Raw genomic sequence first — 14,048 nt, 5'->3', positions numbered from 1 at the left:
GTTATGTACCCACTGATTGCTTCTCATACATGCCCTGACTGTGGCTCGAACCAGGGCCCTTGGAATCAGCCGTGACCAGGCATTCAAACCAGTCACTTGGGTGCTCTGAGACATCGCTCTGTCCACTGTGCCGAGGATCAGGGCACACGTGTAATTTAGAAATAAAAACTACCTACTATTTAGGTTTTTATTTAATCAACCCTTGCCTTAGATTTTGAGTGAGTTTATTATTGTTTTCCTTTTCTGTTTCTTTTCCATTGATTTGTGGGGGGGGGGGGGGGCAAGAAGAGAGAGAAAAGCATCAACTCATTGTTCCACTTAGTTGTTTCATTTAGTTATGCACTCATTGATTGCATCTCATTTGTGCCCTGACCCGGGATCAAACCTGTGACCCTGGTATACCAGGACAACTGCTTTATTCAGAGCTACCGGCCAGGGCTATTACTGTTTTTCTTAACCAGTGCTTTTAGAATTGAAGTGGAAGAAGAAGAGGAGACCCTCTTGAACTCTTATACCACACCCTCTAAGGTGAGTTTACAATGCTTGGAAATTGCATTCTACAAATAGTATTCTTTCTTTAGTCTAAAAACATCATGACATTTGAAAGTTCTTTGAGAGAGAGGGAGAGAGTGACAGACAGGGACAGACAGGAAGGGAGAGAGATGAGAAGTATCAATTCTTCATTGTAGCACCGTAGTTGTTCATTGATTTCTTTCTCATATGTGCCTTGACTGTGGGGCTCCAACTGATCAATGACCCCTTGCTCAAGCTGGTGACCCCGTGCTCAAGCCGGTGATCTTGGGATTTTAAGCCTGGGTCCTCAGCTTCCCAGGCCGACACTCTATCCACTATGCCACCACCTGGTCAGGCGACATTTGAAATCCTAAGGGAGAAAATTAACCACTCAGACAGTTTCTGTGTATTTCCACTTATGCGTCTTCCTTCCCGATCACATGCATATGTATTTTTACATAATGACAGTCCTTTGAACATTTAGTTATCCTGCTTTTTTGAATTAGCATATCATAGAATTTTTATAAATACAGTTTCTCCGTAACTACTCTTTTCAATGGTTGTATTGTTTTGTATCGAGGAGAGGTATTATAATTGAATAATCCAATTCTAATGTTGGATTTCAGTATGAGAGAGAGTAGGGAGGTGGATGCCAGGGGCCTCCAAGCCTGAGCAGAAGACCGAGGTGACCTGGGTGAGTTGTTTTCTCTCTGAGCTGCAGTTTCCTTACCTGTACAGTTAGGGTGCGTTGTCCACTGATGAGCAGCTGCTATGTACCATTGCTGGACAGTGAATGGGGCAGGTGGGGAGGGACTCTGCCCTCCCGCAGCTCAAAGCCCGGATCATCTGTCTCAGGGCTGGAAGAGGAAATGAATATGTAAAGGGCCAAGCCCAGAGCAGGGTGCTCAGTCATAGTAGTTACTCTTTATATGAGATTAATGTGTGGAAATTCATAAACATGAAGTAAGCCTTATTTTTTTTTTTTTTTTTTTCCCTGAAGCTGAAAACGGGGAGAGACAGTCAGACAGACTCCCGCATGCGCCCGGCCGGGGGGCCATGCTCTGCCCACCAGGGGGCGATGCTCTGCCGCACCAGAGCCACTCTGGCACCTGGGGCAGAGGCCAAGGAGCCATCCCCAGCGCCTGGGCCAACTTTGCTCCAATGGAGCCTTGGCTGCGGGAGGGGAAGAGAGAGACAGAGAGGAAGGGGGGGGGGTGGAGAAGCAAATGGGCGCTTCTCCTATGTGTCCTGGCCGGGAATCGAACCCGGGTCCCCCGCACGCCAGGCCAACGCTCTACCGCTGAGCCAACCGGCCAGAGCCTTGAAGTAAGCCTTATTTATTCGAAGTAGATTACATTGTAAGGAAGAAGGGAATTAGTGCAAGTGCCTGTGGAGAGCAAGGAAGCTGAAAATGTGCCTGTGAAGTTGCTGATGCAAAACCAGGTGCCTAGAAGGTCAAAGAAATTAATGAGATTTTCCTTAGAGATTATAGTAAAACCAACACTTGATTTTCCCTGAAGGTGGTGGTCTCCTAGGGTCCCCCTCTCAGCAAAAGGCACCTCCATTCCTTCATTTGTTCAGGCCGGGAACTTGGAGACCTCCTTGTGTCTTTCTTTCCTCTCGCACCCCATGTCCCACTTGTCCATCAGTCACATCAGCCCTCCTTCCAGGACCTGGGCCCTCCCCCTCGCCGCCGCCGCCACCAGGCCCCTGGCATCTCTGTCTCCTGAGTGAGGGGGACAGCTGCCTGATGGGCCTCCTGGCCTCTTCCCGCCTCGTCCGTCTCTGACCGGTTCTCTACGCAGCAGTCAGGGGGCTCCTTTCAAAGTCAAGCCAGGGCTTTCTGTTTTCTTTTTTTATTTAATTAATTTTTTGAGAGAGGGAGGGAGGGAAGGAGAGAGAAGCATCAACTCGCATTGCTTTCATCAGTTGTGCGTCGATTGCTTCTCGTATGTGCCTTGACCAGGGAGCGGAGCGGGTCAAACCGAGCCAGTGTTCGCTTTTGGGCTTTTCAAGCCAGTGACCTTTGGGCTCAAGCTGGTGACTTTTTGGACCGTGTGGACAGTCCCTCACTCAAGCTGACGAGCTGTTCTCAAGCTGGAGACCTCTGTGTTGTGGGTGGACGTTTTATCCACTGCGCCACCACCAGTCAGGCCAGGTTATTCCTGTTCAGAGCTTTCCTGATAACATTATTCTTGTTCAGTTCACCATCTTTCCTGATAACATTCAGAGTCTGCGGTGTGGGAGGTTCTGTCAAAGCTGGCCCCTGCCACTCGGCCCTCCTTCCATGCCTCTTTCCTCTGGTCTCCCTGATGTTTTTCTTTTCTTTTTTTTCCAAGTGAGAGGAGGGGAGATAGACAGACTCTTGCATGCATCCTGACCGGATCCACCCAGCAACCCCTCCTGGGGCCGTGCTCTGCCCATCTGAAGCTATGCTCACAACCGAGCTATTTTCATTCCTGAGGCTGAGGCTCCATGGAGCCATCCTCGGTGCCCAGGGCCAATGCACTCAAACCAATTGAGACATGGCTGCCAGAAGGGAAGAGAGAAAGAGTGGGGAGGAAAAGAAAGCATTGACTCTTATATGTGCCTTGACCAGGAAAACCCAGGGTTTTGAACCAGCGATCTCAGCGTTCCATCCACTGTGCCACCACAGGTCAGGCCCCTTGCTGCTTTTCAAACACATCAGACAGGTCCACTTCATATGTCTTACAAAGGGAATAGATTTGCCTAAAATAGCAACCTGCTCTTTTTTCTCTCCTGTTTTTCTTTTCTTGCTTTTTCTCCATAGAACTTATTACCATGAGACATGTTATATATTTGCTCTTTGTTTTAGTCAGTCTCCCTTCATTATAGTGCAGGTTCCTTGAGGACAGACTTTGCTTTAGTCGCTGCTGTTTTCCCAGTGCCTGGCACATTCACAGTTGTTGAAGGACAGACCTTCTGAAAGAGGGCGCTTGGTTGGCTCCAGGTAGCATCAAACAGAATTGTAATACCTCGTGGGGCCACCGCCATGTTGACCCAGACTTTATCTGATTTGTCTGTGTATCCAGAGTTAATCATATCCTTGGAAATTGACTCATGGTAACCCAGCTCTCAGTAGACCAAAGTGCAAGTCTGATGCACATTTACTGTTGAAGTATGTACCCTTTCAAAGACTGAAAGTCACCTTGGGGACACCCCATTCCTGCTACAGAAGTACTTGGCAGGCTTAGTTACAAATCAGAATTTGTGATGATGGCATCAGAGCTAAGTCAGTTGGGTTGAAAAGAGCAAGCCGTTTGAAATATGTCTGAAGCTCACAGGAGATGCAGTATGGGCTTGGGCAAGAGATAAGTGCTATGCTTAGAACAGCACCCTCACACGGACACTGCTCCACCATTGTACGATGCACTGGTGGCAGTGTGATGCGAGTCATCGTGCCAGGTGTTAGCCTTTCCACACAGAGCGCCGGGGGAGGTGCCTGGCCCTCGTCTGGTCCTGGGGCGCGGGTACTGGTATAGTGGCGCGTGTCAGTGGTCTTGCTTATCATTAAATACTTGATTTGTGCAATTGACAGGTATTCTTTTGCCTCCATGTTCACCATAACTTTTCTGGTTATAATTTAGCCTTTCACAAGCCCTGTCTGACAGTAGATAATGTGTTAGCCTGAGGATTTGAAGTTCCCATTCCATCAGCATTGTATTCTTGGTAAATTCATAAACTTACCCTTAGCTGTAATTTGTCTTCCTGTGTGGTGTGAGAGTAGGGTATCCTCTGTATTTCTCAATACAAGTGAGTCAACTTCCATGCATTGTTAATAGTGAATCCCATGAGCTTGGTTGGAGTGAGTGCATCCCTGAGGAGTGTGACAGCGTTTGGTGTGCTGACACAGTCAGGTCACGACGAGGGCTGAGGACAAGAGAGATGAGACTGCTGTTTCCCAGTACTGTCCTCTAGCCATGTCCTGGGAGGCAGGTCTTTCTCTGGAAATAATCCCTGCACAACACTAGCCCTGGACTCCAGGAGCACGCTGTATGTTAAAGTGTCTTTTGGGAAAATAGTTTGAGAAAATATATCAAAACCATAAAATCTTTGCCCTGACTGGATAGCTTGGCTGGTTAGAGCATTGTCCCTATGCGCAAAGATTTGTGGGTTTAATCGCTGATCAGGGCACATACAGAAACAGATCGATATTTCCTTCTCTGTCCCTTCCCCTCTCTCTAAAATCAATTTTAAAATATTGTTTTTAAAAAATCTATAAAGTCTTCTATCTTTGGTCCAATAATTTTCCCTAGTAAGACTTTTCTAAGGAAATAATCCAAATTATGAGAAAATTTTATATGCATGAAGATAGGTGTCTCAGCATAATTTATAATCACCCCAAGTTCCAAGCAGCTGTTATATCCAGCAATATAGAAGTCATTATGTAAATTATTATATATCAATTCAATCAACACAGCTACTAAAAAGGATCAAGATTGTGGCACTATAGGAAAATGCTTGTAAATAATGTAGAGCTCCAAAAATCAGTATACATACTACTTAAGCAAAGGTTTATGTTTAAACTAAGATTGTAATTTATGTCTGACCTGTGGTGGCGCGGTGGATAAAGCGCTGACCTGGAACACTGAGGTCACCATCTTGAAACCCTGGGCTTGCCCGGTCAAGGCACATATTGGAGTTGATGCTTCCTGCTCCTCCCCACCACCTATCCCCTCTTTCTCTTCTCTCTAAAATCAATGAATAATTTTTTTAAGGTTGTGATTTGTATTTTTTAATTGGGAAAATATTAAAATACTAGAAAGGAATATGTAAAAATGGTTATTGTATAGGGTGGTAGCATAAGAGGTTGTTTGGGTTTTTTTGGAGGAAAAGGAAGGGGGAGAGAGAGAGAAAAGCATCAATTTGTTCTTCACTTTAGTTATGCATCCACTGATTGCTTCTCATACATGCCTTGGCCAGGGATTGGGCCAGTCACCTCAGGATGGAGCCTGTGACCCCCCAGGTTGAGCTGGTGACCCCGGGATCGGGATTGAGCCAGTGACCTTGGTGCTCCGGGTTAATGCTCTATCCACTGCGCCACCACGGGTCAGGTAGCATAAGAGTCTTTTAAAATCTAGTTTCCATTATAGCTCCTTTATGATGGTTTTGAATCTCTTCTCTTGTGTGTGTCTTGTAGTCGCCCCAGCAGGCGGCTCTGGTGGCATGACTCAGACATGCAGCCAGGAGGAGCCCAAGGGCAGAGAACCCTCTGCAGACGCGCTGACCTGCTTGCACTCTGGGCAAGGCTTTGCCTCAGCTGTGTCAGCCAGTTATCCTGGGCTTTGGGAGCAATAGGCTGTGGACTGTGGGTTTCAGCCTCCATTCTGGGCATATCTTTGGATTCTTGTTAAGCAAAAACCAAAAAGTGACCATCAGTGAGGTCACTAAACACTATCCAAGTATGAGCTCAATCATGTTATCTGCCTTGAGTCACTCTCTTCTCTGATTTTGAAATGTGTGGTAGACTTTGCCAAAATACATAGTAACATGGTCCCATCCCTTCTTAGGAAAATGCATTCCTGAAGGTTAAAACCCATGTGTCATTAAACTCACCTGTTCTAAAGCAGAGAGGGTGGGGAAGAATGAACACATGAAGGATTTGACAGGACAGATTGCCCGCTTGGCAATCCTTTTAGGGAAATGTTGGCACTTTTTCATAATTACCTTCAACATGGGGACTGTATTTTGATGAATGCTGGATTACTGTTACTGAGGATTTCTATGTGGGATTATTCTCAGCAGATGGGACATCACGACCCAGTCCTATCTTGTGCCCATCCATTTGGGCACCATTCTTTCTTAATAAGGAATTGTACACTTAATTTGTAACTTGGGTCTAGAGAGACTGGGGTTTTGTTTTCTGTTTTGTTTCTAGGGATCTCAGAAGCGAGCTGTCACCACCCCAGAAACCCCCCTAACCAAAAGGAGGGTGTCTACTCGCAGCCCCCACCAGCTTCTCTCACCATCGAGTTTTTCTCCAAGGTATGATTAGAGTTAATTCAGCTGCCGACAAGCCAGCCGGCTCACCCCTTTCTCCGGTCACCTGGTGGAGCTAACTCCACAGAGTGACTTATCAATGGGGGTGGACGGATACCTCCGCAGTGAACTGGCTGCAAAGCCTGTTGCTCTGTGCCCTCCTTCCCTGTGTGGAAAATTACTGCTTCTTGCAGTAATTCAGGAAACTCACTTTCCACCCACCTTTATTGGGCTGGCTTCCTAGATTAGGAGCTGATAGCCTGCACTGGAAACAACCTGTCTATTCAGGAGTCTGAGGCCTCCCCGTCCTGCCAGCGGAGGAGAAGAGCCTTTCACCTGCTTCTGTTGGTTCGTGGGTTGGGTCTCTTGTTCTCTTTTTTAATCTAAAGTAGTTTGTTCATTTGTTTGTTTGTTTTTAAAAGCACATAGCTTTATTCATAATGTTGCATAACTTATTTATTGTTCCACTTCAAGTTACAGCTAGTTTCTTTTTTTTTAGAAAGAGCGAGAGAGAAAACCCGTCAATTTGTTGTTCCACTTATTTATGCATTCATTGCTTGATTCTTGTGTGTGCCCTGACCAAGGATTGAACCCACAACCTTGGTGTATCGAGACGATGCTCTAACCAACTCAGCTACCCAAAGGGCAGGTTACAGCTAGTTTCTGAGTTCTTGTCACTGTGAATCTATACTGACTTAATTGGTATTCTGGCCCTGCTGCCATTTCTGTACATGAATCCACAGAGATCATATGTGGTTTTTCTTATTTTAATTAATTAATTTTTTTTTTTTTAGCAAGAAAGAGGGGAAGGGAGAGAGCTGAGAAGCATCAACTTGTAGTTATGCTACCTTAGTTGTTCATTGATTGCTTTTGCATACATACCTTGACCGGGGGCTCCAGCCAAGTCTGAGCCCTTGCTCTGGCCAGCGACCATGGGATCGTGTCTATGATCCCACGTTCAGGCCGGTGACCCCATGCTCAAACCTGTAAGCCTGTGCTCAAACCAGCAACCTTGGGGTTTTAAACCTGGGATGTCAGTGTCCCAGGTCAATGCTTTATCCACTGTGCCACCACCAGTCAGGCCATATGTGATATTGTGAAGTCCGTAAATGACACATCTCGTGTTAGAGAACTCCATAGGCGAGGCTGTGCTGCCACGTCAGGGTGAGGCGAGGAACAGTTACTGCTAACCATAGGGCAATGCTAGCCGCCAGGGTCGCCATCTCAACTTAGGTCGCTTCTAGACGAAGCAGAGCTTAAGATTTTTCAGCTCTGGCCCCGGTTGGGTTGCTCAATTGGTTAGAGTGTCCTCCTGATATGCCAAAGTTGCGGGTTTGATCCCTGGTCAGGGCACATGTAAGAAGCAACAAATGAATGCACAACCAAGCAGGACAAGTCGATGCTTCTCTCAAATCAGTCAATAAAAGATTTTCAGCTCTGTCACTTCATAAAGGAGGTGATAGCAGTTGTTCAAGATGAGTGGTCATTGCATTCTAAAGGACAGTTTGACTTTCATGGGCCCAGTACTGCTTTGAGGAGTTCTCAAACTTGAGAAGCAAACTTGCTAGACTTACGAGGGCGTCTTGACACTTGGTGTATAGAGGTGGTTTCTTTAGGTGGGCCAGCGCTGCTGCAGCAGTGATACCCTCTGGACAGGCAGTCCTCTGAAACCTGTCAGCCTTTGTACACTGACCTCGTGGGAGCATCTCATCGCCTTGAAGGGCCAGCTGTCGTGGACGTCTCACGGAGTTTTGCAGGGAGGAGCTCGGAGAAGTCAGACACTGCCTAGTCATTTTTTAAATGCACGCTAATAAAGCCGACATCCGAAACTGGTTTTGTAATTTATGAAAGTAACTTATAAATTATTCAGGTAGAAGCAGCACTGGAGATAGAGATCATTCATTAGGTCATGTTCTGTAGCCTCTGTGGGGGAAGAGGGACTACGTGCAGCTGGTTCCTGCAGAGTCCTGGTGCGTTACATGAAGCCTGACTTAAATAGACCTCTGTAGGTTCACACGAAAGGATTAGAGCCCCTCGCTGCCCGCTAAGCAGATAGAAAAGTGAGTGTTCTTGGAGGTGTAATTTACCAGCCGGGAGGGGAATGTGAGACGTGTCCGTCGCCTTGAAGAATGGGAATGTTCACCAGCTGACCAGATTCATTACATCTCTACCTCCGTGGACACTGGGGAAAGTTGATTCATTTCACTTCGTCTTTTTGTTGCCTCTACCTTGAACTATATTGTGAAGTATTATACACATGCGCAGCAACTTTTGACTCGTCCTAAGTTCCAGGCTCTGACAATGTTGTAATAAGTGCTAAATGTTCATAAGAAGGAAAAGAAGCCTGACCAGGCGGTGGCACAGTGGATAGAGCATCGGACTGGGATGCGGAAGACCCAGGTTCGCGATCCCAAGGTCGCCAGTTTGAATGCGGGCTCATCTGGTTTGAGCAAAAGCTCACCAGCTTGAGCCCAAGGTCGCTGGCTTGAGCAAGGGGTTACTCGGTCTGCTGAAGGCCCGCAGTCAAGGCACATATGAGAAAGCAATCAATGAACAACTAAGGTGTTGCAGCATGCAACGAAAAACTAATGATTGATGCTTCTCATCTCTCTCCGTTCCTGTCTGTCTGTCCCTGTCTATCCCTCTCTCTGACTCTCTCTGTCTCTGTAAAAAAAAAAAAAAAAGAAGAAGAAGGAAAAAATGATCCTTGCCCTGGCCGGTTGGCTCAGTGGTAGAGCGTCAGCCTGGCGTGCGGGGGACCCGGGTTCGATTCCCGGCCAGGACACATAGGAGAAGCGCCCATTTGCTTCTCCACCCCCCCCCCCTTCCTCTCTGTCTCTCTCTTCCCCTCCTGCAGCCAAGGCTCCATTGGAGCAAAGATGGCCCGGGCGCTGGGGATGGCTCCTTGGCCTCTGCCCCAGGCACTAAAGTGGCTCTGGTCGTGGCAGAGCGATGCCCCGGAGGGGCAGAGCATCGCCCCCTGGTGGGCAGAGCTTCGCTCCTGGTGGGCGTGCCGGGTGGATCCCGGTCGGGCGCATGCGGGAGTCTATCTGACTGTCTCTCCCCGTTTCCAGCTTCAGAAAAATACAAAAAAAAAAAAAGAAAAGAAAAGAAAAAAAAAAAGAAAATGATCCTTAAAGCTTGCTTTTTAGTCAGTTCAGTGTTTGGGTTTTGTTTTGCTTTTTTAGTTTTAAACCAGGAGGACAACCTTTTAAAGTATGTTTCTTGTCTCTGAAATTCTCTGAACATGTTTGGTATTGGTCAGCCTGGTATTCCTCAGCCTCTCATTCCTGAAATTCCTTAAAGGTCCGGGTATGTCCAACCCCATTAAGCTGATTAGATTTATAAAATGTGAGGCCAGCTCGACATTTTCTCCAATCCTCGTTTCCAAAAGGTAACCTCATCTTATTCCTCTTTCCCTTTATGTATGAACACAGTAACGCTCATCTCTTTTGCTTTCAATTAGTGCTACTCCCTCTCAGAAATACAACTCGAGGAGTAACCAAGGAGAAGTGGTGACCTCCTTCGGCTCAGCGCAGGGAGTGTCTTGGTCCGGGAGAGGAGGGGCCGGTGTCATCAGCCTGAAGGTCTTAGGGTGTCCAGAACCACTCACGGGGAGCTACAAATTCATGTTTCAGAAGCTCCCAGACATTCGCGAAGGTGATTGTTTTTCCCTTTGAAATTCTGGAGGATATAAAACCACCCAGAGGGCTAGAGTAAGTAGCAAAGCTTCAGCTAGTCACAGAACAAGTTCCAAGGCTGCCTTTGACTGTATAAGTTGATAGATGTCCTATGGGTGCCCCTGTTAGTGGAGGGACATGAGATAACACACAGTAACTCTCTCAAGGGACTTATCTTTGCTAAAGAAACGTGCTAAAGCAAGGGTCCCCAAACTTTTTACACAGGGAGCCAGTTCACTGTCCCTCAGACCATTGGAGGGCCGGACTAGAAAAAAAACTATGAACAGCCTGACCAGGTGGTGGCGCAGTGGATAGAGCGTCGGACTGGGATGCGGAAGGACCCAGGTTCGAGACCCCGAGGTCGCCAGCTTGAGCGCGGGCTCATCTGGCTTGAGCAAAGAGCTCACCAGCTTGGACCCAAGGTCGCTGGCTCCAGCAGGGGGTTACTCGGTCTGCTGAAGGCCCACGGTCAAGGCACATGTGAGAAAGCAATCAATGAACAACTAAGAAGGCGCAATGCGCAATGAGAAACTGATGATTGATGCTTCTCATCTCTCTCCATTCTTGTCTGTCTGTCCCTGTCTATCTCTGCCTCTGTAAAAAAACAAAAACAAAAAAAAAACAAAAAAAAACAAACAAAAAACTATGAACAGCTGGCCTGTTGTGGCGCAGTGGATGAACCTTTGGCCTGGAATGCCAAGGTTGCCAGTTTAAGGCCCTGGGCTTCCCTGGCAAGGCACATGCAGCAGGCAGGCAATGAACAGCTAACCTGAAGCAACTATGAGTTGTTACTTCCCATTCCATGCTCCCATTTCTCTCCTGTCTGTAAAATCAATAAAGTATTAAAAACAAAAAAACAAAATGGGAACAAATATAATATTTAAAATAAAGAACAAGTAAATTTAAATCAACAAACTGACCAGTATTTCAATGGGAACTATGCTCCTCTCACTGACCACCAATGAAAGAGGTGCCCCTTCCGGAAGTACGGCGGGGCCGGATAAATGGCCTCAGGGGGCCACAGTTTGGGGACCCCTGTGCTAAAGGAACAGCACAGAAACATTTCCCAGTAACAACCACGTGAACTGTGTTAGGAGGCCAATTAAAGCACCAAAGAAAGCAGAAACATTTATGGCTTCTTCCTTGTGAAGAATGGAAGACCGTCCAGGTTGGCCTTGACTTCCCTAACCCTCACTGATGGCCCGAGTCAAAGGAAGGCTGGGACCGACCTGCGGTGGCACAGTGGGGAAAAGCGTCAACCTGGGATGTTGAGGTCGCCAGTTTGAAACCCTGGGTGTGCCCGGTCCCGGCACATACGAGAAGCAACCACAGGTTGATGCTTCCTGTTCCTACCCTCCCTCTTTCTCTAAAATAAATAATATACATATTTCTTTCTTTTTTTTTTTTAAAGGAAGGCTGGGCAGTGGGTGGGTATCGATGCTGACCTCGCTGGGGTTGTGCCGCATGAACCTCTGGCCAGTTGGAAGGCCAGGTTCAGCAGCCAAGTGTCAGGAGTTTGGCTAGGGCTTTAGAACTTAGAAATTGGCCGGACCTCCTGAGTACCCTTCCTGCTTCTGCAAAGTGACTGGCTTTAATGTTTGACAGAGTGCTGTATTTTCTCTTCTTGGCAAGTGAAATGTCTTAACACAACTCTGTTTCCCCTTTGGGATTTCAGTTCTGACCTGTAAGATAGAAGAACTTGGCAGTGAAGTAAAGGAACGTTACAAGATTGAGGCTTTTGCTCCTGTTCTAGTTCCAGCACAAGTAAGAGTTGTTCTAATAGTCTTTCCAGTCAGTGTCGTACTGTTAAATCCGTGGCGAAAAGCGTCCTCCTGCCTCCCTTCCCAGTTGTCTACATTCTAGTTAGGATGCCTGTCCTGGTTGGATTTTGTGAAATGGGTCTTTTTGAAGAAAGGCTTAAAAATGCTCTCTGGTTTTGTGACCAGACACAGTCATTGTCTTTGCACTTGTGTTCGGGTCATTCACGTAGCAAAGATGGGAGGCCTTAAGCCTTCAGATACCAGAATGTGTGAACAGAGCAAGGATGGGAGTGCCAGGAACGGGGGCTCAGTCTCTCTCTTGTTGGGTCTCTGTTATGAACCAAATGCTGTAGTGCTTCAGCATTGTGATTTAATCTGGCATATGCACCAGTGCATTCTCTCATGAACGTTTTTAATCTAAGGGGAAATGTGTTCTAGAAGAGTCCTTAAGGTACCTCTGTCATTTGTTTCAATTCAGAGAAGAATGGCCAGTTGGGGAAGATAATGTAAAACCATGTGATGGGAGGAAGTTTGGGAGGAACTGGGAGGAAGTAGCGGAGGGGGCAGGGATGCGTGATCTTGTGGGAAAGATTAGACTTCCTCAGTTTGCCCCAAGGAGTGGGAACAGGCAGAGGAAGCAAGCCACAGGAAGAAGAATTTCAGCTCAATTTCAGGAAGAACTTGCGGTTTAGAGGCAGTGTGTTTGTTATATGGTTAAGGATAGGGATCTGGAGCCAAACTTCTGGGCTTCAAACCCAGGCTTCACCCACTGTTTGACTTTGAGTAAATTATCTAGTGTCTCTGTTGCTCATTTTTCTCATCTGTAAAATGAGTACAGTAACAGTATACACCTCACAGTTGTGCGGACTAAATGATTTAACATATGTAAGCCTTTTGAATAGTACCTGCTATTTAGTAAGCTCAGTAAACATGAGCTATTATTAATAGTTATGGCTATCCAAAGCTGCAGTGGACTACTTTAGGGGTGCGAGGACAAGTTCCCCTTTCTAGAGATGCTCAAGCTTAAGGTAGCTGCTTAGAAGGGCTCAAGCTTTACATGGGCATACTAGATGCCCTTTTAGAGTTCTAGGCCCTGGCCAGTTGGCTCAGTGGTAGAGCTTGTCCGGCGTGTGGATGTCCAGGGTTTGATTCCAGGTTAGGGAACATAGGAGAAGCAACCATCTGCTTCTCTACCCTTCTCCCTCTCTCCCCCCTTCCCCTGCTCCCACAGCCATGGCTAGATTGGCTCTAGTGAGTTGGCCCGGAGTTGGCCCCAGGTTCTGTGGCTTCTACCTCAGGCACTAAAAATAGCTCAATTGCCAAGCAATGGAGCAAAACCCCAGATGGACATAACATCAGCCCCATAGGGGACTTGCCAGATGGATCCCGGTCAGGGCGCATGCAAGAGTTGTCTCTCTGCCTCCCCTGCTCTCAGTTAATTCAAAATAAAAAGAGTTCTAACACCCCTGAGAGTCAGTGCTGATGCTTGTCACCTCAGGTCAAAATGATACCCCACCAAAATAATGTTTGTGGTTATTTAGGGTTTGCTTTGCTGTTTACCCTATTGACTTCAATTTTTGAGCCTCTGTCCCAAAGACTACCAGTTTGTTTGTTTGTTTGTTTGTTTGTTTGTTTTAGAAATTAAATTTAATGGGGTGACATTGGTCCATAGAAACACATGGGTTTCAGATATACATCTGTATAGCATTTGAACTATTCATTGCATTGTGTGTCCATCACCCAAAGTCAAATCATTTTCCATCCCCATATATTTGGCCCTAATCATTCTTTCGTTGCAACCTTCCTTCGGTAGGAGCCTGTCACCCTGCTGGGCCAGATTGTCTGTGATGGCAACGGCAAGCTGAACAGCAAGTCAGTGATTCTGGAGGGAGACCGGGAGCATTCCTCTGGGGCCCAGGTTCCGGTGGATTTATCTGAGCTCAAAGAATACTCGCTGTTTCCTGGGCAGGTGAGACGGGGGCAGATATGCTCTTTATTCCAGTGTGTGTGCTGGCCTGTGGCTCTAGGGATAAGCATTGCATCACTGGCCTGTTGTTCCTTGCTTTCGACCTCTGGTGCCGTGAGATGAGGCTGG

The 14,048-nt window shown here is 46.9% G+C and overlaps 1 protein-coding gene across 3 annotated transcripts in view; it reads left to right on the top strand.

The window, feature by feature from the left end:
• The window catches only part of POLA2 (DNA polymerase alpha 2, accessory subunit), a 38,602-nt gene that overhangs the window by 8,551 nt on the left and 16,003 nt on the right, over positions 1-14,048 (top strand). For all 3 annotated transcript variants that reach the window (XM_066351287.1, XM_066351365.1, XM_066351448.1), the window contains 5 exons: positions 471-528; positions 6,413-6,519; positions 9,980-10,173; positions 11,869-11,957; positions 13,767-13,922. In XM_066351287.1, the coding sequence (XP_066207384.1) occupies positions 471-528; positions 6,413-6,519; positions 9,980-10,173; positions 11,869-11,957; positions 13,767-13,922 (604 nt within the window). The remainder of the gene's footprint in view (positions 1-470; positions 529-6,412; positions 6,520-9,979; positions 10,174-11,868; positions 11,958-13,766; positions 13,923-14,048) is intronic.

This window comes from Saccopteryx leptura, chromosome 1 (genome assembly GCF_036850995.1).
Source record: "Saccopteryx leptura isolate mSacLep1 chromosome 1, mSacLep1_pri_phased_curated, whole genome shotgun sequence".
Lineage (NCBI taxonomy): Eukaryota > Metazoa > Chordata > Mammalia > Chiroptera > Emballonuridae > Saccopteryx > Saccopteryx leptura.
Note: the sequence above shows the minus strand (reverse complement) of the source record. Positions and strands in the feature narration are given on the sequence as shown.